The 25,029-nt window shown below is 40.2% G+C and overlaps 1 protein-coding gene across 1 annotated transcript; it reads left to right on the plus strand.

Annotated features, from left to right (window-relative positions):
• The first annotated feature begins 2,005 nt into the window (after positions 1 to 2,005).
• PDILT (protein disulfide isomerase like, testis expressed) lies at positions 2,006 to 20,440 on the plus strand. Its single transcript, XM_010174104.2, has 11 exons — positions 2,006 to 2,015; positions 2,191 to 2,397; positions 6,119 to 6,252; positions 8,614 to 8,751; positions 9,492 to 9,602; positions 10,594 to 10,719; positions 11,700 to 11,897; positions 13,219 to 13,339; positions 14,720 to 14,901; positions 18,503 to 18,592; positions 20,369 to 20,440. The coding sequence occupies exons 1-11, from the start codon at positions 2,006 to 2,008 to the stop codon at positions 20,438 to 20,440; spliced, it is 1,389 nt and encodes a 462-aa protein (XP_010172406.2).
• The last annotated feature ends 4,589 nt before the right edge of the window (positions 20,441 to 25,029 follow it).

The following is a 25,029-nucleotide window of genomic DNA, read 5'->3' on the forward strand; positions in this document are numbered from 1 at the left end:
CCCTTCCCAAGAGAGTCCCATTTTTCCGTGCAATAAGCACTTGATCTTCCGAATTCCTGGTTGTGGTGAAACAGCTGTGCAACCTTAGGTTATTAGGAAAAAGTAATTATATTGAAATTACCTCTGGTGTAAAACATTGCCTTGGAATTAGAATCACAGAATCACAGAACAGTATGGGTTGGAAGGGATCTTAGAGATCATCTAGTTCCCTCCCTAAGAGGTTATAGTCCTCAAAGAATTAGCTTGAAGGTGCTGGATCCCTAATAGCTACATGGCTTCCTGCTCCTTATTCCATGTGCTCTTACATTGCATAGCAGGTAGTCTGTGTTTTATTTAAAAGTCCACATAGCTTTGCAATTATTTTCAGCAAAGCTATTTCACGAGGGCTCAACACACACAGTCCCTCGAAGCAGCAGTATTTTTAGAGGGTAGACATGCTATTTCTTACGTTGACAGGTCAGAACTAATAGATATCATGGTTTTCTGCAGTTACATCTAGAGCATATCAAGATACAACTGGAGATACTACTCCAATTTTTTTTTTGTGCTGGGAGATAATACATTACAAACATTGGGGAGAAGGTTCGCAAGACCATTTTTATAATTAAGAAAAAAGAAATGGAACTTAGCATCAAATCTCTCTGTAAAATCAAAATAAATTTATTTGATGAAACAGTAATTTTACAGGCAATTAGAACACAATTTGCCTTGGACTGATGCTTTAAGGCTCATTACCTTTATTTAGAGAAGTACCTTCTATTCATCACCATGGTATCTGAGTGCCCCTGAATAGACACCAAGTTTTGTTCTACTAACAAGAATCCCCTTTGGCATATGAGCAGCTGGAGCAGCTGTTCCAGGGCCAGGGTTTCTGTAAGCCAAGATGGGTTTATATATGGAAGAATCTAGAAGGGCCTATCAGGTTAATATTTTGAGAAAATAACATTATTTAATGCTACTCTTCACACTCCTTGCTGTAGCAGTAAAGTGGAAGAAAATGATTGATGGCTGTGATTCAGAGCAAGGATAATGAGGAATAATGCAAGACATGTAACTCAGCACTGAGTTAGATTAGTGGTTTTATCTTTCACATTAGAACTCATACAGAAGTGTTCATTCACTTTTTGGTTATATGGGCAATGTCTTCACCAGGTAGGCTGTAAAGAAGTGTATTTTTAATTTTGTGGAAGAACAAAAGACAGTTACTTTGTTAGATTTAAGCTTTGGCACACACATGTGTGTGTGTCGGTGTAAGGACATATCTGAATGTGCGTATATACATTCACATATATACACATATACAACAACACACATAAATATGAAACCAAGATTAAATGGATGTTTTTAATCTGTTCCTATTTGAAAAGTATATTAATGAAACTAAAAATTATCTGAGCAGAATCTAAAGAAAAAAGTTTTGCTCTTTGTAATAACACAAATCTAACAAGATAAGGTAGCTCAGTTTTATCAAAATAAAGTAAAATTCATTTTCTTTTCAATCCAAGTTGCAAAACTGTAAAGCTCCAGACCCTTACCACTTATTTGACTTTGAATACAGAGCAGTTGTGTGACTGGTTTCTTTCTCTTACCCTTTTTTCACATTAATATAACTTATAACTGCAAGGCCCAGATTAGGATGGACTTTTTCCTTCCTCCAAACTTACAGCTGCCATTTGAGCTAGAGAAGGGCTGGCACACAGCATGGTACGCAGAAATGTGCTGCCAGTCTCTGAAAGACCATTCTCTCTTGCTCTCCTTCCCTCCTCTGTATCTTATCTGGAAAAGTAGTTTCTACATTACAAGGGTTTGCCTCAGTGAAGTGCTTATAAAAAAGGTATCTTATCAAAGAGTTCTGATGTGAGTAATAACTAACTCTACCCTTGACCTCCCTTTAACTCAGACCCAGCACAGGCAGTCAGTCCAACTACTTTTTAATTCCACGTCATTTCTTCCCAACAGAAGATTATTGCAATCCTACCAGTTTAACACTGTGGTCTCCAACGACATGTCAAGTGGTGAGCAATCAGCATCAACATAAAGAAGTAAAAGTAAAGATAATTTCTTATTTATTTCTGAGTCAAAGAAGACCTTATTCAGCCCCTTCAGTTACTACTTGACAGAACACCCTCTACTAGAAGGCTTCACACTGCAGCCTATGTAACCTATTCTCTTTTGGTTGACCGTTTCCAGATGTTTCTTTATCTCAGTCACCTCAGAATTTTTCTGAAGAATTTGCTGAGGCTGCACGACAGCTTAAAAAAGAGGCTCCAAGAATCCAATTTGGCAAAATTGATGTCACACACCAACATGATTTGAGAAAAGAATTCAATATTCAAGAGTTTCCTACTGTGAAATTTTTTGTGGATGGCAGCAGGGAAGATCCCATAGATTGCAAAGGTAAACTGTCTTATACACTGATAAGATAATTATATGTAATGACAGGATGTACTGATCTATTATGTTGCTGAGAAGAAAAATACAGATGCTCAGATAAAGAATATGCAAAGTAGCAAACTGTTTTTGCCCATGGTTTTAAACAATTACCTCTGTACCAATACAAGAACTTGGATTTGAATTTATCTTCCAAGTGGAAGGTGTCCCTGCTCATGGCAGGGGGACTGGAACTAGGTGTTCTCTAAGGTCCCTTCCAACACAAACCGTTCTATGATTCTATGAACTGAACTGTAGGTTTAGTTCACACAGGCAAATTAATTGCTCACATAATCCCATTGAGTACAGAGAATCACCCAAACAAAATGACTTACTCCCATTTACTACCATAAACATAAATGAGTTACGCCAAACAAGGATTTGGTCCCAAACTTGCTCCGTTTGCACTTCTAGTTCACTGCAATTCCCATGGGTAGCACACCTACAGAAGCAGGCTGGAGCAATACTCTGTGCATCTAGCAATGAATTGTGAATTCACTAAGTTCACATTAAGCATACGGGTATAGTTTGTAAACCAAGGAAAAGAATTTTTCAATTTAGCCATCAGAGGGAGCTCATATGTGGCTCAGAAAAAACATGGAATAATTGGAAATACTTGATGGAAAGTTATTAAGCAAAGACAATAATATTGGAATAGGACTGACTTGAGCAATCTTGGGAAATCCAGGTCTTAGAGTTTTTCTTTCACTGAACATGTATACAAGAAAGATATTGATTATTTTTTTCCTAAAATGATGAAGTTTTACAGAGTTGACAAAAAGTGCATGACTTAGCCAAGCGTCTGTTAGTGTACTCTAAGCAGATATAGTTGAGTAGCAAGTTTAATACAACCAACAAAAAAAGGAACCTAAAGTTGCCTCCTGAGCCTGTACACAACCAAGTGCTCTGACTTCTTTAGCTGCTGAGCCCCCTGTGGCTGCTGCTGCTGAAAGCTGATCTTCAGTATTTTTAGTAACTTGCTCTTCCTTGCTATTGAATTTCTTACCAAGTTCCCATCATCTAGACTTATGCAAACAGTAGCTTCTGCACAAATGCCACTGAAAGCGTGATTTGCCATACTGAACTTTTATTAGAGGTGCTGATACATGAGAACGAAAGCACCTACCTTCAGTCCCTGATTAAATCTATAGCATTGACAAGAAAACCTCTTTTAAACTGGTAAACCTATTTGAGAGGTATGCTTGTGAGAACCAGTGAATACAGAGTACGGTAAAACAACACGCACACAGTCACCCTTAGCAGAGAGCTGCTGTTTCAGACACACTTACTAGCAAGACACAAGAAGTTAAGAAGCTGGCTTCTGCTCTGTGATTTGTACAAGATAGCATCAACTGTTCAGTGCACTTGTACCACCAATAATGACTTAAAATACATTTTGTTGATTGGTAAATGTACAACAACTAGTAAAATCTCATCTATCATGTATGACTTTTAAACCATTGAGAACTGGCAATTTAAAATGCGCAGTGACCATCCAATAACTTGTCATCCAGAACTTGGTATGCTTCATACCACAAAAGAAACTGCAGACCTCATTTAAATCAAGAAACTAAGTAAAATATTTTATGGAATCATAGAATCACAGGGGTTGGAAGGGACCTCAGGAGATCATCCAGTCCAACGCCCCTGCCAAAGCAGGTTCCCTACAGCAGGTTGCACAGGAAAGTGTCCAGGCGGGTTTTGAACATCTCCAGAGATGGAGACTCCGCAGCCTCTCTGGGCAGCCTGTCCCAGGGCTCCGTCACCCTTATGGTAAAGAAATTTTTTTTAAGTTTGTCTGGAACTTTCAGTGTTCCAGTTTTTGCCCATTTCCCCTTGTCCTGTCACTGGGTACTACTGAAAAAAGCCCAGCCCCATCCATTTGGCCCCCGCACTTCAGGTATTTATAGACATTGATCAGATCCCCTCTCAGTCTTCTCCAGGCTGAAGAGTCCCAGCTCTCTCAGCCTTTCCTCATACAGGGGATGCTCCAGGCCCCTCATCATCTTTGTGGCCTCCGCTGGACTCTCTCCAGAAGATGCCTGTCTTTCTTGAACCAGGGAGCCCAGAACTGGATGCAGTACTCCAGATGTGGCCTCACCAGGGCAGAGTAGAGGGGGAGGAGAACCTCCCTTGACCTGCTGGCCACGCTCTTTTTAATGTACCTCAGGATACCATTGGCCTACCTTGACCATGAGCACACTGCTAGCTCATGGCCAGCCGGCTGTCCACCAGCACACCCAGGTCTTTTTCTGCCGAGCTTCCCTCCAGCAGGTCAGCCCCTAACCTTTTCTGATGGATGGAAGAGGGAATTTTTGAATGGTTGTCCTGGCACTGGACATAGCACGCAAGCCAAATCCTAGGCTTTGTAAAATCATCATTTACAACTCCAAGGCCAGAATTTGGCCAATAGAAACAAGCTACACAGGCTGTTTAAAGCAACCCAACAGAAAGATTAACCATATGAAAAATATGCTGAGCAGTTATATCGCTAACATAAGCTGCAAGAGCTCAATTCTGCATTTAGACAGCAGGAGTCAAGCACTATGTGGCCACTAGATACTGCTCTGTGCTTTGCTCTGCAGCCTGTACACTCCAGAGCAGATGTGGGCCTGCTTCACCTTAAAAAAAATAGTATTTTAAATCAGCTGCAATGCAGCCTGCTGCAAAATGACTTGATGGCAGTAAAACGGTCTGACTCAATTTTGATCTTGTCATACAGCTAAAATGTACAGTACCAGGACTTATATCTTTGATAATCCACTTGTACTGTACATCTTGACTCTAGCACTTCACAGCATACAGACTTCTTATTTTTCATATATAATTTTCATTAACTCTTTGCTGGACTCTTACTTTGGTCCAACAAGGATGTCACACTCACAAAGATGAAAGGGCTTCTTTACAGCTGAGATTTTAATCTCCTGAGCTTCAATTTGTGGATAGCTATAAAACAAATTTTTAAGAGAGATTCAAGATTCCTAAAACTCCTGAAAGCTTGGAGAGAATTTACCAAATAAACAAACTGACTCAGTAAAACTGACAGCAGTTTTACTGAGATAACCCAACCCAAAAGATGGAACAATCCAGAATTAAAGGACAACTTTGGAACTTCAGTTTAGTTTCTTATGTCTAAACTGAACTGTGAAGCTACAGCACCACAGAGGAATTTTAACATGTCTCTGTGCCTATCAGATCCCTTCTCCAGCACTGAAGGAACAATTTTGACATCTAATTTAATTTAACAGACAGTTCAATAAAATCTGCAATTGGTTTGAAGTCATTTTGGATTAAACCTTAGGTCGATAGCTCTTTATAGCTTACTGTGATTTTGGGACACATGAAATCTTGCAGAACAGGTTTTCTACTTGTCTGAATTCCCTCATCTCTATTCTCCTCTGTGATTAAGCAGTTAATTGGACATACAGACATTTGCAGAGGTCCCAGAAAACATAGTACCAAACCATCATTGATCTTCTAGAGTCAGCAACTGTTTAAATGGTGACAGAACCTGAGGCTGAATTTGGATGCCCCAAGCCCACTTTGAGTCAGGTTTGACCTCAGTCCCAAGTAGCCCAAGTCCATTTGTATTCAGCATCCTTCTGCACCTCCACTGCCTCTATCCTATCGCACAGAAATTTCTGTATTTCATTCTGATGGTCATTTTAAGTCTCTTTTCCCTCCACAGGAGTCAGACAGGCCTCAGCCTTTATCACATGGGTGAAAAGAAGAATAGGACCCAGCACTGTTTTAATCAACTCTACTGATCAGGCTGAAGCCATCATACATGCTGACGATTTGGCAGTGATTGGTTTTTTTAAGGTAATTCATTGGAAAACTCAAAAGGCTGGTTTCTGTTCCAACTTTGGGATATACTGCTTGCTATCACCACCAAATCCCACACATCCAAAAGACTTAGAACTTGCCTGAAAAAACCCAGGTCCTCAGTTTTCTCTGCATTTTGTTTTTAATTGAATTGTTTCCATCTATATTTTCACACTTCAAGATAAGCGTCCCAGGCTGAAATAAGAACACCTCACACTACAGCACTTTTCCTGAATAGGTACCCAGGCCCAGAGACCCCCCACTCTGTGAGCAGCTTCTGAGGGCATGATACTACAGCTCTCTTTGCACAGCAGATTCCTGTATCCTCAGAGACAGGGCTTCTGCCAAACCACCCCAACTTTGGCAGCTGGTGGGAAGAGGGTAGAACTACTGACCTACCTATCCTGACTTATATCTCCTTCCTTTTTATTGAAGGCATTAAGGCATTGCTGGTGGAGTCTCCAAATGCAAAAAGTTGCAATCCCTGCCCAGAGTTGTAACTGATCTAAGAATCGAGGGTGACCTGATCACTGCATTTCTATTCAAACATAGTTGCAGGCTGTTCTGGCGAAGAAATGTTCCCTTCCTGCTTAAGTCCATAAAAAAGCAGTAAATATTGTCTAATACACTGGAGTGCCTTTTCTTCATCCTTCCATTTGATGATTTAAACAACTTCAGTGAAACTCAGAGGGGCAGAGCACAGCTCCATGAATATCATGCCAACCATGTTTTTTAGCTCCTGCCAGCTAACAAATCTGCATGGATAGGAAGTTATAAACTATTACACTGTATATGATCCAACTCATATAGTCCTTTCTCCAACAAATTCCTACTACTTTCCAGAGCTGAATAAGATTCTTAGGATTTGGCACTGAATGATACAGAACAACAGTCAAATAGTACAAAGTAAATTTCAGCTGTCAAGGCATGCAGTCAGAAGTCAGTAAAATAGGAATAGTCATTTCCTGCTTTTTCAATGTGTCCTTGAGATCTTTAATATCCAAAACATTCAATCAAGGATTTTCTCTAACTGAAGAGACTTTTATTCTGGTACCTCTCTGCCCAGTTGAGAGTACAGTGTCTGGACTTGTACCTGAACTGATAAGGTCCCAAATGTGCTGGCTACAGTGGACAGTCCAAGTTTTATGGATGTGGAAAACAGGATTCATTACCAAAATGCCCCACAGTAACAGAGCTGGTGAACACATACAGCATAACAGGACAAACTGTGAAAATGCTCAGAGTGCCCAGAATTTTGCTTTGCAGCAATCTGCTTGCAGACATTTATGAAGAAAGGCAGTTTTCCAGTGCTGGGCCAGACTGAGAAGCGCTTGCTATCGCAATGATGCTAGAGTTCCCTGATCCACGCTGATAGCAGATATTGCCTGCAGATGTGTTTGACTGGACTCCAAGATTTCACTCGGGGACTGAAATGACAGTACATGAGCATGAGCTAGGGCATGTCAGAAATTTAATGGGTGGAAGCCAAAAAAATAGTGTCCAAGTAAATGAAGAGCTGTATTTGGCCTTCTATTAGTCACAGATTGCTCACAAACGTGAGTGCCAGGATGTGTTGGGAGGTCTCAGCATCTAAATTACTATTCATCTAGCATGAAATAATTGTCTGATTAAATCTGGAAGCACTGTTGCCTTTCACCATGCTTATTTACTATTAGTTTGAGGGTGGACAGCGCAGTGACTGTTTGACAGATGTAGGAGTCAAGGTCCCTGCCTTGAAGAGCACTCAGTCAAAGCACGAAACATCAGTCGGGTCCTCTCGCAAGCGGAGAGCCCATCTCTCTAACCCTTCACACCCTGCCGGCTGTGCAGACGAGCTGTGGCAGGGAAGCGCTGTTGGCACGATCCTTCCCCATCTTTGCAGAGTGTGGAAATGCCAAGGGAGTGCAGGGCAGATGAGATTAGTGCAGGTAGGACATAGGGGACCATACACCATCCATACTGACCCAGCCCAGCCAACACTAGCTGGAAAGGTGTCACAGCATAGAATCACAGAATGGAAGGGAAATTAAAGATCATCCAGTTGCCACCCCCCTGCCATCAGCAGGGACACCTTCCACTAGACCAGGTTGCTCAAAGCCTCATCCAACCTGGCCTTGAACACTTCCAGGGAGGAGCAGCCACAGTTTCCTTGGGCAACCTTTTCCAGCACTTCCAGTATCTCCCCTATTGTGAAGATCTCCCCTTGGAGCTAATCATGACAAGCTATACGCACTTTACAATTCAACTCTGTTCTCTACCTCACGAGCCTTTAGGGACCTGCCTCACCTGTAGCTCTCACTCCTACACATGCTGCAGGATACAGGACAGAGTCTTAATAAATACTCTTTTTGGGACTAGGAACTTGACAACGACAGCGTGGAAACTTTCTGTGAGACGGCAAGAGATGTGCCAGAGATGCCTTTTGGGATGACAGCCAGCAAGGATGTCTGTGCTAACTACGGCATCGAAAAGAACACTCTTGTTGTGTTTAAGAAGGTAGGAATGCAAACCTAGCAGACAAGGTGCCATGAGCTGCTGTGGCAGCTTTCGGCTCCAGAAAGGCAGTTTGGGAATTTTTCAGGTTAAATAATTTCCTAGTTGAAATTCAAACAGCTTAACTCAAAAAATATTGCAGTTACAGACAAGGGAGACAAGCAGGAGGCAAACAGCAACCTTCTGACATTTGGTATTTTCAATCTGGCTGCCTGCATTCTGGCTCCTAATTTATAGTTAAGGATTTGGATAAAATGCCTTTATTTTCTGTCTTGTGTTCTAATCAACACATGCTGCCAGGTTCAGCAAGTTTTAGAGACATTCACTCCTTTTCCTTTGTGTTGCTTTTGGCCAGAAACCTTATTTTCTATCAATCCACAACAGAAGAAGTGCCAACAACAAGAACAAAACTACACAGAAGTGGCACCAATACTTAGGCTATGAAGTAGTCAGATCAAGGATGTCCTGAGTGAGCGTATGTCAACAGATAGTGTGTATAGATATAGAAAAGATCTTTCAGCATGTTAAGATTACTGAGCAAATTAAAACTGTCAGCTGTACCTTGAATTTTAGCTCTAATCTTGTTCTGTAATCTGTGACATTTATTTTACATGTTACAGAATTTCAGTTACTGAGGATCATAAAATAGCAAAGCTGAGAACAGTATTTTAGAGTAAAGACAGTTTCTTTGCTTCTATAGTTGATAAGGCCAACAACCTCACAAACTTCGCTATTTGTCCAAGGGAAAACCTGTGCATAATGAAGTGCTTGAAGATGGCAGACAGAACAAACTGGATCTAACAAGGCTAATCAAAACATTTACCTTGGATTTGGTCACTGAATATAATCTTGAGGTATGTGTATTTCACTGTATTAACAAAAGCCACAGGAGAAAGACAGAAATCCACGCAGAAAGATACCTAGGGAGGTATTCTGCTCCTTAGTATTTGAGAATTTTGTTTGCTTGTTTGACTAGGTCAGCCCCAAACACATTTAGAAACACCAGCAGAACCCAACAGGCAGCTCTTGGTCTAACCCAGGCCAAAGGATGCTTCCCTCTGGCAAGATCTTGTTTCTTAGAGGAGACAGGGAATGGCTGGCCAAACAGTGAACTGGTCTGAACACGCCAACACCTCCCTCCTACGTGCCAACATGAAGGCCTGGGCTGCTTCTGCAGCAAACTAGGTGGGGTGGGAGGCTGGAAGGTCAGTCCCCATCCTGGCTCCAACCCTTCCATTCCCATGCAGCAACCAGGCTCTCCAGGCCAAGACAAGGAACAAATAAACCAGCAGTAACTGTTGGTAGTGTAGGTAGGAAGGGAAAGACATGTAAATACCTGCTTGCCTGGGCGACACCCCACTGCCTCTCATCATGGGGTGGCACGAGAAAAAGGGCAGCTCTGTGCAGGGAAGGAGACGTAAGATGCTGATGCCACCCAGAAATGAAGGAAGTACCCAGCTGCTGCAGCTGGGCCTCCTTGGCTAACACTGCCTTTTACTTTCAGCACATCTTTAGCATTAATTCTTCAGTGTGTGTTATACAGGAGGTCAGACTAGAAGATCATAACAGTCCCTTCTGACTGTAAAAATCCATGAATAATGATGAGGTTTTTCCTGGAACAGAGAAGACAGCAACTGCTGATTCTTCTCACTATCATATATTTCACTATCACATAAAACAATTAAAAAAATCCAACAGTTATGGGAATGATTGGGAACTGAGTCTTAAAAGTAAAATCTGCAATAGCAGAACTGAATGATACTGACTCTCTGAGCCACTGTTTGTGGCTGATTCACTGTTCTGTTTATGAAGAGCAGAACAGATGTTGAATCTTTTGTTTCCCAGACATCTGTGAAGATTTTTGATGTCCCTGTTGAAAATCACATCCTGCTGTTCACCCCAATGAACTCGGAGACATTCAGTGCGATTTATGAAAACTACATGTCTGCTGCTGCGGAATTTAGAGGAGAGGTTTGTAATGCTGAATCCTGCTTTGCAAACATGAATGCCAAAAGATCAATGAAAAAACATGCACCAACATTACTGTTAAAAGTACACTGCTATCAGTCCATCTTCTAAGTCTACCAAAACATTTAAAAACAGTTTCAGTAACTATTCTTTGAATGTGTTATGGACACAAGCTGAATAATAAACTTCACGTGAAACTGGTTCTTTAAAACACAAAATTCACACAAACCAACACTAATTCTACTTGCTCCCAATAAACCTGTTTCTGATTTTACAAATATGACTTTCCAGGAGCAACTTCCAACCAAAGATAGTTTTAGCAAGGTTCTGGCAATTTCTGCCACCACCAGGAAATGCCATGAGGATCTCAGGGCACTGCCTGAACCAGGAACTGGAACCAGCTACAAAACCTGAGAAATATTGGAAGGCATCTGCATTGCCTTGCTTGCAGCACACGTTTACATGTACATACAGGTACAGGCAGTCATACACAGAAGTATTTCAATTTTCCACTGTCAATCCCTGTGGTGCTACTCCTGCTCCAAGTACACAACACACTGAAGAATGGTAAGTCATCTTGTAATAAAATATCAAACATTAGTATTGGTAAAGACATATGGATTACAGGTGTTTCAGCTCTTTTGTCCTGTCAAGATTTATTAGGAAGAGCAATAAGAGCTGTGAGGGGTAATTTAGAAGTGTTACTAAAATAGGTGATATAACAAACCACCGTGAAAGGACAGAGGGAGAAGCTCCATACTCCTTTTGGCTGCTTCAGCATTTGTTGTCAACTAGGACCAAGGTATGATAAAGTCCACAGAGCTGCTGGTTGCTGGACCGAGATCAAAAAATGGTTCTACACAATTTATTGCATTTCAGGTTAGATCTTAACCCACTGCCAAGCTTTATGGTCCATTTCTCTAAAAGGGCTAAACCAAAGCTGGAAGACTCAACCAGATGCATTAACGTCTCTTTATTACCAGATTTTGTTTGTCTTGGTGGATACTAATGAAACAAGGAATGGACGAATTTTTGAGTATTTTCGCATCAAGGAGGTTGATGTTCCTGCCGTGAGAATCCTAAATCTGACAAGCGATGCAAAGTACAAAATGCCTGCAGATGAGGTGACTGTGGAGAACCTAAAAGAATTTTGCCAGAGCTATCTAAATGGAAGAGCAAAGGTATGTCCATTACTAATGAGATGCCCCTCTACCACACCAGCTAAAACAGTAACAAATTTGCAAAACATCCCTTTTTTAATTAGAACAGTGCATTGCTCCAATCATCAGTTTATTAATTTACTCTTGCTCTGATGCAATCTACAGTTGTTGAAAGACCATTCCTCTGTATTTAACAACTGAGATGGACTACAAAGTTGTCTAGTTCTGCTATGTAAAAACTGGATAAATCATTTATGGCCCAATATTTTAGCTGATTTAAGATGATGTATTTTAGTGGTTTAAAAACTCCCCAGGTCTCAATCTTTCCAATGCTATAATTGAGATATTTCACTCCCTCAGTTGGGAGAGATGCAAACAATGATTGCAATGGATTTTGAGGTTACAGAAAAGTCCAGTAAATAGAAAATTGACAGTTTCAGAGTGGAGTAAGATTTGGTATTTTTTGTAAGTGAGCGTAGCAGAGTGAATTCTCACAGAGGGGATCATTCCCAATGGTAAATACAGTATCTGTTGTCATAATGAGGCATCATCCTCGAGACTCACATGAAAAATACATTAAAATGTTTTATTTATTCAGTGCTCTTCAGCACGATTTACCTTTGTTTCCATCATGAGGAGAAAAGATGAAATAGTCAGTCTGACAACAGGCAGAATTTAAGAGATTTGAGTAGTAGATCCTCATTTCAATGTTGGAAGGGGGCAGAAGGACAGAAGAAGTGGGGATGTCTCCTCTTTTCCACCAAGATCTGCTTGAGTGGCACACTCCCACCAGGGAACAGCTTCCATGGGGAACGTTTGCCTTTCTCCTACTGTGCTGTAGTGTAACAGAATGAAATTGCCAGCCAATATACTGTAAATTGTAGAGTCGTGGGGATTGTGACTGGTGGTGAAGGCACAGATTTAAGCAGCAATACACACATTCTTGTGTGTTTTACATCACTTTCAAAAGCCCAAAATGGGTAAGCTTTTCAGCCGTCTAGCTCATGAACACTGGCCAACAAGAATTCAGGACAGTGAATGCAAATGAGTTCCAAAGGGTCATTTTCAGACACTATATTATGGAGTCTGTTTTGAAGAGAGGGACAAGTAATTCCAACTGCCAACTATACAATGGTGCGAGACCACAGCTCCCCACTGAAGGCAGAGAAGGTGGGAGCAAATGAAGGCTGGCTAGGATGTAGAAATATAAAAAATAACATATAGTAATAATGCACATTAGGTAGAAAAACATCCCATCAGTCTCACACTAACTAGAGCTGGAGTAGAGTGAGTTTCTCAAAGCTCCCTGTGCTTTCACAGCAGTGTTTCTGTTTCTGCTTAGCTACATCTCTCTAGTGAAGAAATTCCAGAGGATTGGGACAAGATGCCTGTCAAAGTGCTTGTTGGGAAGAATTTCAACAGGATTGTCTTCAATAAGACCATGACTGTGTTTGTTATGTTTTGTAAGTGTTATTGTTGTATTCAGAATTTAAGTTGCTTTAACATGAACAACTGGAAGTGAAAAACAAAGGCTTATGCTTACACACCAAACTAATCTTTGCACTTTACAGAACCTAACCTTAATGAATTTTTGTTCTTTGATGAAAACATTGAGGAAAACTTTGTTTCATATCTATGGAAACACTGTGATACCTTTGCTGACTTAGGGTTGCACTGAATAATACTGGATCTCTTAAGTAAATATTTGTCAAGGCCATATCAAATCTCAGTGTTGAAAGACAAAATGACACTAGAACGTCATGTTGTACAATGGAATATTACAGAGTGCTGTACTGTATGAGTCAGGTTGTCTTCCAAGGACAGAGAGAGAGTTAAGTGATGTTGTCTGGTTATAATGCTGTAGGATTAAATCCCAGAGATGAGTTGTGGTTTAGCAAATCGTAACTTCTTTTTTTCCTCCTTTGTCTGCAAGGGAGGTGGCTTTCCTGCTTGACTCTTCTCAGCAAGAAACCATTGCCCTATCCCTGTACCAGCCAGCAGGGTTTAGTTTGTGCCTTAGCTTCTTCAGTAGAGCAAACATGCAGCATTAACATAAATATAGACAACTATCTGTACTGCCCTGAATTCCAGAAATTCCTAACAGTAGTACATTCCTGCAAATCCTCCTTATTGGCTGCAGCCATTTCATTCATGCAAGTCATTTTTACATTTCAGTATCATAAACAAACTGATCTAAGTGGGAATTGAACCAAGTCCTCTGGAAATGAAAGGCAGGTAAATGGGATGTAGTGTATTCAAGGAAGTGTCCCAGAAATTTTAATTCCACCTCAATTGAGTATGAGCACTGTCCTCATGACTGAAGGATTGCGACTGTGTTGTAGGCTATTTAAGGGGACACTGGGTTCTCAGCAGTTTGCCTTTTTGCTAACCTGCATGAATGCAGTGCTCAGAGTCAGAACATCACCATACCTCAAACTCCTCCTTATAGTGTCAATATTGTGTAGTTCATGAACACAGTTAATTTTAGTATGCAGAAAGCATTCTGTGCTTCTGGCAAGTATTTCACCATGGGAATGATGCAAGACTTACTTGGGTTGCACTGGTTATCTGGCACACCTCTCCAAAGTCATACAAAATTCTTGTCTGTTTGTTATAGTCATAAAAGGCTAAAACAGAGCTAAACCAGCACTGCTATCAGGAACACATTAGTGAACAGCTAGTTATCACATGAAAACTCATTAAATTCATGAAGGGTGAATGGTTTTAAGTAGAGACTGACCACAACTGAAATCCCAAACCCTATTAACTTTAAGGACTAAATGGTCCCAGCACATGCTCTTCTGCCAGACTATATACTTCTACTTTTATTTTTAAATTTGCAGATGCCCCTTGGTCCTCTGACTGCAGAAAACTCCTGCCGATCTGGGATAAGCTAGGAGAGCGATATGAAAGTCGCAAAGACATAATCATTGCAAAGATAGATATCACAGCAAATGACATCCTGTCCGTTGGATTAGATCGCTATCCGTTCTTCAGGCTCTTTCCTGCTGGACCAGATGACCAGGTGAGAAGCTGTTGGAGACACAGCTGCACACCAAGGGGGGATACGTGCACGTTTGTATTTGCACGTGCATGTGTGTCATGGTAAGAAAGGAAACCTTTAAGCAAGAAAGCTTTGGTCCTTACCTACTCCACACTGGATTCATTGCTGTCAAGAAGCTGAATTAGAGAAGGAATCCTTCTATTGTCTTCTCCTATGGATGAGGCTGTAGCAAGAGCCCATTTACCAACTTGGACCTACACGTCATTACAGCCTTACATTCTGCTGTTTAACAACCTCCAGTCGCCTATTGGGTTCTAGCAACAGTCTCAGCTCAGAGTGAACTTACAGATACCCCCTTAATCATTGCAGTGCCTTTTTACTTCAAACCATGACAAGAGATGTACTGTCACAGAACTACCCTGTGCCAGTTGTTTCTGGAGCAGGTATGAGGATAGCCTCTAAAATGCTGGTACTACTCTTGCTATATCCTCTACATTTTCACAAAACCCAAATCCCAAAGCTTTCTTCTATACACTTATGCCAGTAATTTTACTTCATTCCAGGAACAAATATTTGTTGTCAAGACCAAGGATCTTTACTATATACTACTTAACACATCAGCTATGTTACACAATAATCAGAAAATGCTGCTGAAAGAGGCAAAGAAAAATATTAAATAGTTACAATCCTCCATCTATGTATATAATCTAATTTAAAAGAAAATATCCCTGAAGCAAAAAAAAAAAAAAAATTAAATTCTAAGATACTGTTATAATTAAGACATTACCAAGCTTTTCATTTTTCTTCTTAGTCCTAAACTTAAATTAAATTCTAATACATTTTCCCATGTCCTCATTTAATCTTTGAGGAAGAGATTTTCTTCTTGATGTGCATGCACAGCTTCTAATGAATTGAAATGCAGTCCTGCACACTCACACAGTGTTTAGTCTTTATGCAGAAAAGCAGAAACCCATTAAATGCTCATAAGAAATGTCAGTTTGACAAAAAATATCAGTAACAACTTTCATTAACTTTTAAGGGATTGTTTCATACTTACAAATACTCTGAAATTAACGAGTATTTGAAATCTCAGTTCTTCCTTGTGCACAATGTTTTTATACTGGTTCCCTCAACTTCAGAGATTTTAACTTGTACTTGACTACCAGTGCAGGTGTCCTGTAGGCATCTGCAGTCTTGCAGACCCAGGCGTTCTGCCCTTCTTTCTTATAGCACTATTATATGAACAACTGGACATAGACATCTTTACTCTACAGACAATCATAAATGACACAAGACACACTCAAGCCATCAATACACAGCCCCTGCAACAACTTCCACTGAATTCCTACCCAAGTAGCAGTTATACCAGAGTTATGTTCCCTATTCCCTTATTCTGCCACAAAAAGAATGATAGAAGGGGCTTGGAGCTGAAGAGAAAGTGGTATGTTCAGAATGAAGAAAAAGAGGAACAGGAAATAAATACAGCATAAGGTCACCATCTTTATTTCACACAGACATCTTTCCTAGCCTTCAGTATTTTGCTAGTGTTAGAAACACAAACACACGAGCTTTCCAATTACCTCTACCAATCCTTTGCATTGTTTAAGGACTACAGATGAATTGAACACTAGTGCAGAAGCAGTAGGAACTCTAAAGATGAAATAACTACCAGAAGACTCTAGAAAGCACATCAAAATGCACATTAAGAAATCTGAACTTGCTCCTGATAAACCCAGGAAAATGTGGCTACCATAACATGACCCAAAGCTGTTTTCTAGAACTGGGTTATCATGTTCCCTGGCCATCACAGACACCCTTATACCTCCTTAAAGGCCAAGCCATGGGCAGAACATATTACTATGCAGTCCCTTCCAAGCACTCTCACCTGATAAGACCATATTAGATACTACCCTGCCCCGAACAGAAGTATCTGATAGGTCTCCAGGCTATGAACTATCTTCTTTCTAGTGGACTGTCACTCTTTAGTCTGTTTAAGAACAGGTTCAGCTTTTCCTGCAGTTAACGACAAGTCATCTTCTTACTTTCAGTGGATAAAAAACTAGATGCATGACAACATTTTTAAATCAGGAGCCACTTCAAATTAACTGGAGTTAAGTGGAGTGGGATGAGCTAAGAGACCTAGATCTATAGCTGGACATTTAAACGTGTGCCCAGTTTTCCAAAGCACCAACCGAGTATTTCTGCGCTGGGGAACAGTTACAGCCAGAGCTGAAGGAACAAGAGTGAATCTGATGAATTACATGGAGGAGGTAGTAACCAGGCATCATCTGAGCTCCATCTGTGGAACTGATGAACAACTCATCCACTGCATCAGCCACTCCAAATTTAAAAGACAAAACATGCAGTCTTTCAGACAGATTTAAAATGATTCTATTTGTTTCTATGGATGAAGTGAGAAAAATAACATTCACATACTCTGATGACTCTAATGAGAAGTGTTGACACGTATCCTCAGTAACCTGTGCAGGGAACAACTGTTTCTCTGGCTTTACAGGTTTTTGAGCTCAGAAATCACTGTTCCAGCCATCATCAGTCAATAAAAATCAAGACTCATATGAGAATATTAATTGCCTCTGGAGTAATCAAATAATCTTTCTCAATATACTTAAGCCTCCAAACATAAAAAATAACTTCAAGGCTGCCACACTTTTTATTACAAGAGAATACCTTGCTGGACAGAAATACCAAGCCTGTGTGTACTTCTAGTGAATTCACCAGAGAATGGAAGTGTTTTGTTTACAGTCCTTTGAACTCAAATCAGGCATAAGAGTAACTAGTGGAAAGTAACACAGCATTACTGGTCTCAGTGGGAGTAAGTGAGCTTAACCCAAATGAGAATAGGTATCTGCCTATTTCTAAATATGCTCGGGTAACAGCAGACAATTCTCAATGTAATGCACACAAGCCTATGCAATTTATTTTGTTAAAAGACTTGTGTGAGACCCTTTTATACTTCCAGAGAGCAAAGGCAGTGGGGGAGGGAAGGGGGCAGATCTTTAAAATACACTGTGGTGCCTAGATCTACTCAGAAAATTTTAGAGCTCTAAACTGAAAGTGATTCTTCCATTAAACCTCCTCAGAAGAACATCCTCAGGAAAACCCCAACTTAAAGTGAAGTATAAGAAAATTAATGTCTCTGCTCATCTTCTTCTTTCAAACTGTGCAACTTCTGGATTGTGTATTTCAAAACTTTTTCAAAATTTGAATTTCTATTAAAATATTTAGACAACTTTGCATATCATGGCTGGACACTTAAAATACTGTGCTCATCAAAACATCTTGCAAATGTTTATTGTTAAACACAGAAAAGACACTGATTTCAGTAGCTGTCAGGATCCCAGATGGGTATTATACAATAAAGGTTATGTTTTTTTACACAAATCCTTTTCTTCTTAGGCATATGCATTTATTTGTAACTCAAGTTACACTTGAGTTTCAGATGATGTTGGAATCTGCTGTGCCTCTGTCCTTGCTTTCTAAACCAAGCACAAAAGTCTAGAGTTTGGTCAGTCTAAAGAACTAAAATTTTCCATCGAATTATGCTGTTATTTCCAGCACTTTGTGTACAGAGTTAAATACTTAACCTTAAAACTCTTTGCAGGAGGTGGCCTATGCTGGGGAACATACCTTGGAGGCATTTTCCGAATTCTTAGAAGAACAAAACAAGATAAAAGCAGAACCAGGAGAGAAGGTAGGTGTTTGATCCAGACACTGACTGATCTGCTGTGTAATCCAAGGCACGTTCACAACCTGTATAGTTCATACCCGAACTGCCTACAGCATAGCCACACACATGCACTTCAGCCACTGCTCATGTCAACGCCTGGGCGGTTCTTATCAGCTCTTAGCTGGTTTCAAGCTGACTGCCTTGGCACGACCATGCTAGCTGCAGTCATATACCACTGCTTGACAGGCACATGCCCACTCATATCCTTGTTTTCATCACACAAAAACCTCTTCTCCCACTGCTCACGTTATCACTGAGTCACTATGCTAACACTCTCGTAGTAAGTACTGCATGGCAGAAAGCAACCTGTACTTTGAGAGGTGTAAGCAAAACTGTCAGGATTTTAGCTGGAAAAAAGAAGCCCCAGCTAAGTTAGTTTCAGCTGTAGCTGGAGTAATTCAAATATCCATTGCTCACCTCATCCTGTTACATGCAGGGCAGCTTTTCTTCTTCATGAAGCAAGGGCACAACTGAGAGCAGATGCTGTCCCCTCTCTTGGCAATCTGGTTATGATTATTGTCTGATTTCTCAACTCTTTCTCCTCTACTGTACCTCTGACCAGATAAGCATTAGCTGTCCCAGATCAGCCTGTTACTTAACCCCAGACAGTTCACTGCAAAACAGACATACTGTAAGTGAACAACGCGATCAAGCTCCACGTAGACAGCTCCAAGCAACAGAAAAGAACTTACATACAGGTGGAGACACTGTCCACCCAGTATAAGAATCATGAGTCCATTCTGCCTGGAAGTGAAGTAGATCCACCAGGTAGCAATAGCTATCATTAACACTCTCTTCAACTAGTAGGAAAAATGCCTGTGGGTAGAGAAACAGTTTTGAGTTTTCAGACTTATTTCCATCAGAGGTTTTGACTTGCTCCTGAATTCACTGCTCCAACAGGTGGCTACAGATGGAGAGAAATGACTAAACTAATATTGGGACACAGAAGTCTGCAGTGAAGGATGAGACATCCAGCTCTGCCCGGTCATTGCACAATTCTGTTTTCCAATGCCCAAAGCCTACGTTTGGTGTCTGTCTCTGTTGTACATTCTTTAGTGATGTGTTTGAAGCAGATCTGTTGAGTCCCACACATAGTCTTTTACATACAACGTTAGAGATGTGTATAGTCTCTCATCTCTTCTTCATGCTTTATTTCACATTAAAGAATAAGTAAAAAAGCCACTTCAGAAAACACCGTTCAAGAAACATGCTTTGTGTAGCAAAAGGGCTATTGGCATTTGCGTATCGGTTCATATCCTTCATCCTTACCTGACACCCACCAAATTTCCCCAGAAGACTGCAGTATTAGACTGTTTGCAATACAGTGCTTGATGTGAAGTGCCCTGTTGGAGTAACTCTTCATCCTCACCTCAGGGTGTTCATAAACACACAAAAAAGATAAATAAGGAAGTAGTTTATTTTGAGGTTGCCTAAGAAAGACTGTCTTACGCCAGTCAGCTTACCAAACATGGTTTTCCAAGTTCTTATTAAACATTCACACAAAGCCTCATTTCAGCTTTGCCATAAACCAGTCTAAAGGTTTGAAAACAAAACACATTTCACCCACAGCTGCACTACTTCTGACCTGGTTAACAAGCCCTCAAGTTCCTTGGTTGAAAAGATTAAAATCTGCATTTCATATAATCTTAAAAACGTTTTTGGAAGTAAAGAATTACTAGAGCAATTCTCTGTGAACATCAGTAATAAGACGCTTTGCTCTTGCATTTCCTTTATTAAAAGGATCCTTCGGGAGGAATCAAAGAGGATCTCAGCCAAAAAGAGACTGTAATAACAGAGAAAGAAGAACTTTAATAGTACAGAGAAAGATCAAAATTCTGAGGATAGTGGGGAACCCTTTCTGGAAGGAACACACTGGAAGAATTAATCATCTCAAGTGAACATGGAGCTGGATCAAAAAAATAATAAAAAAATTCAGTATCAGTGGCTCATTATGTGTGACCTCTCTTCTGAATCCAATATAACTCCTAGTTTTACTGGGATCGGTTGTCACGGGCTCTTAAAATATTGACAGTTTTGCCTAAATAATGCCTTTTAACAACTGCTCTCATTTAGAAAGGTGTATGGGCCATGGCAAATGGATCAAGATAAAAAGCTATTCTTTCTGAACAGACTTTGCAACAGGTTTGCAATCAGCTGCTCTCCAATTTTCTCTAAGACAACCCTATTGTTCTCAAGGGAGATTAACTGTTCCTAGAAGTATGGGACTAACATTGCAAAGAGCATTTCTATAGTGATCTTCAAAATATGTAACCAAAGCTAGGGGCTACACCCAAAGGGGCACCAAGGGGCAGTTCATTATTTTTCTATTATCAAGCAGTAGAAAACACAGAAATCGAGATTTAAGGTAATTTAGGTAAGAAAAATATCATACTTAATACACAAAGTCATTGGTATGATTCATATTTTAGTTACTTTAGGTCCACTAACCAACCCACACATGTTATAAAAGTGCAGCTAATGAAACTGCTGGACAACAGTAATTTCTTCCTGCAAGGGCCAGATAAAGCAGAAATAATTCTGAAAATCTGAAACCTTTTCTTACACAATTAGAGAAGGAAGATAATTTATTAATATTTCATTTCAAAAGTAGATTTCCAAAGTCTTTGTTCCCAACTTGTTAATGCTAGTAAGTTACTATCCTATGTAAGCAGAGGAAAAAATGTAAAAATTTTAAAAATGAAGGAACATTCATTTGAATGGAAGGAGGATTAATCACTGCAGTGAAGAATACAGCACTGAAAAATCAGTGAAGACCTCCTAACTCTCACCTGTCATGCAAATCAACAAGAGATGCACAGTTTTAGAGTACCGGACCTTTTACATCTCACAATTACTTGCTAAAAAGTGCAGTTCATGACAGATGGGTTGTTTACTATCCAGGCTGCAACATGTAATTAGACACGCACACTTGAGAGATTTAAGATGAAATGTTAACTTCTCAACTTCACAGTTCTTGCAAATAAATAGCACTCAACATGCAACACACTCACCTCATGAGGCCGTCAGTTGGCCTTCATAGATGAGGAGTTAACAAGACACAGAAAGTAAAACAGTTTATGTTGACTCTTCACGGCCACAGTTTAATCTATGCTGGGGCTAACACTCATGGGACTGCAATTAAATCCTCTTAATGGAAGAGGATTCTTGTGGAAGCATGTTCAGTGCCAGGTCACCATTCCTCATATGGTCTGTCTGGGATGTGTAGGTCTTGGACCTAGTTTCTTGAGCAGTTTACTTAGACTGTCTGAAATTGGTGCAGACCACTGATCAGATGGGCTCCAGGTTTCTGCCAGCTGCAGCTCCCTCCTCTGATGTCCCAGCAACATCACCTACAAGGCAAAAAGGAGCTTAAAGCTACATAGGAAAACTGTAGCTTAAAAGTCAGGATGGTAGATCTGAGAGATGCAGCCCACTCCTTCACTTGTAATTGTAAACCACAGAGAGATATTATTATTTAAAGCAAAATTCTTCTTTGAAGATGCTAAGCAAAGTTTAATTCTCATGTTTTCAGGACAGAGCAAATTTTTGATAGAACTGCAATACATAGCAAATCAAATCAAAGTCTCAATTAGTGGCATGAGGAAAACATGGGATCTCAAATACCAGGCTGCTGGTTTGAAAGAGATCAACCTAAGTTTGCTGTGGGTGGAAACTCCCACTCCAGTGGACAGCATGGGATGCAGTTAACAGTAAGTGTTTCTCAGGACCCTTGTTACCAGGACTTTATTTACAAATATCACAGAAACAATGACTTGTCAATTCAACCACTGAAGTATGCCAAAACTTTGTCTCAGACACAAATGAAGAAGTCAATTCTCCCTTGGACATCAAACACAAGTTCTCTGGGACACTGCCAGAAGGGCCTTACACAAAGTAAACCTCACCACTGCAGGATATTGGGTTTCATTTAACTTTCATTTAACACTGGGTATTCATTAACAAACAGAAGCCCTCATTTGATATCCTGGGAGATCAGATTAGAAAGTGAGTGAGATGAACTGAATCCCAAAGAGAGGGAAGTGTCAGTATGTTTTTTCCCTTTGCTGCTTCCAACATGATGAAATCTGAATGGCAAGCAGTGCCACCAATATATTTTGAACAACTATTAAACACAGAAGCTATAATCTTTTAATTAGTTTCCTCACAGAAAAATGGAGCAAGCAATGTTCAGCACCACTCTGTATCTGACAGATGGGTTTACCATTCAAGATAATGAAAAAAAATTAATTTTCACTGCGCCTACCCACTGTATATGAGGCTTGATCCTGAAACTGCTATCTATCCTATTATAACGTGCAAGATTACATATTAATGAAAACATGTGCCATCTCAGCGAATTATGTTCTCATTTCTATTCCAGCCACTCTCAGATGTTGTGTCAAGACAAGGGGCCAAGTGCAGACTCATATGCCATGCCCTGATGCATGACAAGAGTTGCAAATCTACTTTATAAAGCATCTGTTAAAAGCCTGCCTGAAAGGCAAGTCTTCCTGTGGTGGAAAGTCTGCCTCGTTACTGGCTGGGTTCCTCCAGCCCTCAGCCACGGCAGGACGTGCCTTCCACGCCAGGCAAATACCCTTCCTTGCACATTGTCTCGTTTTCCCTCTGACTGAAGTCAGTTCCAGAATATTTGCCTGGAAAAAAATAAAAATTAAAAGCATTTCAACCAGATTCAGACAACCCACCACCATCTCACTTCTCCCTCATCACACCAACTTCTGTCAGTTTAATAAACAAAACTCGTAACACTCTCTGCAGCGGCTCCTCAACTGTCACAAGCAGAACAGAGCCCTAAGTGTCTGAAACGGAATCACTTCCTCAAGCTTTGCTAAGTCAAATACTACTACTTTTATTTTAGTCTGAACACGAAGGGAATCTATTTAATTTTGAAGAGTATATTATTATAACTGTGCTCAGACATTCTTAAAATGATTTAAATCCATTAAAAAAAATAATAGTCAAATTTGTTCCTGTAAATGAATACCAATCTTTTGAATGCACCAATATCACTGGATTGTAATCATATGAAAAATCTCCCCATGCATATAAATAAGCCCTAGCAATTAAGGCCAACAGGATTAAGTAAGGAGATATCAACGTGCATGAACTGCAGAGCTGGTTTAATGTGCAGTGTCAAGATGGTTTGGTTATCAATATGGAGCACTGGAAGCAACACTCCCAAGCTAGGAATCTTATTTCTAAAAGAACTCACAAACAAAATGTGAAGCCTAGCAAAGTTTAATAAAGCTGAACCACCGCCAAGAAATGCTGACCTGTTTTTTACTAAATTGCAGCCTATTCTGCCTTAAAATATAAGCTCTGAGCACCTTGCAGATAGCAATTCATCTCATTAAGTTCTTTTCTTAAATCCTGGGGAAGAAAAATGTGGTTCAGAATTGAAAATCATTCATAAACGCTCAGATGCACAGAAAAAGTAATCAATCTTAAAGAGAAATGCAGTAATTCTTTTTGTCTTTATAACAGCTTCATCCCAGCTTAACTCCCCTGGAATTACTCTCAGCTGGCATGAGCATAATAACAGAAAGAGAATCACACAATACATTAAAAGAGATTAATACTAATGCATAACAAATGCACTGACTGTTCAAAAAACCCTGATGTGGCATAATTGTTATAAATCAAAAGGTCTGATTTGCAGGTGAGAAGTTTGGTTTTGGTAGAGATATAGATATACATACACACTATATGCTCGAAGACTGATGGGATGCCCAGAGGGAGGTGTCTACATCCAGCATTTCAGGTATTTAATTTAAAGACTTGGATTGTCAAACTTAGAATTTTAGGAAGTCTTTAACCCTGTCTTGCCTTTCCCACTCACTCTTCATAGCAGAGAGGGGACTCTACTCCAAGGCCACAATGATTTGATAAAGAAATATTAATAAAAAGGAAAAATTCACACTTTAATAAAAACATACTATTGTGTTAACTCAAGTGGAGTCTGTCTGATGGAAATTGCTCAGCTCAGATGCTTGAAAACCACACTTGGTATAATCAGCTGTGACAGGGGGAAGGAGGTTGTGTTCATTTAAAACTTTGATTTGGAAAATGCTTTAAAGCCATCTGTCCCCCGGGCTTGTGGCCACACTATTGCATCTGTGCACAAGCTAACAGTCATTCAGGCAAGTTCATGTCCAATTCAGAGGGCTTCCAGGTGGATTTCACTGCCCGCGTTTCATACTCGGTGCACTACGTTTGGGAACTAGCATGACTGAAAGCCCAAGTCACACCCAGTTTTTTCACTAGTCTCAGAGGAAGCTGCTGTTTCTCGCGGTGCAGCACTAGACCAAGAGGAACACACATTGCCCAATGTGCCCTCAGCTTCCAGTTTCTGAGAACCACTTTTGGGAATATTTGCCTTA

Source organism: Antrostomus carolinensis, unplaced genomic scaffold, assembly GCF_000700745.2.
Source record: "Antrostomus carolinensis isolate BGI_N321 unplaced genomic scaffold, ASM70074v2 scaffold24648, whole genome shotgun sequence".
Taxonomy (NCBI): Eukaryota; Metazoa; Chordata; class Aves; order Caprimulgiformes; family Caprimulgidae; genus Antrostomus; species Antrostomus carolinensis.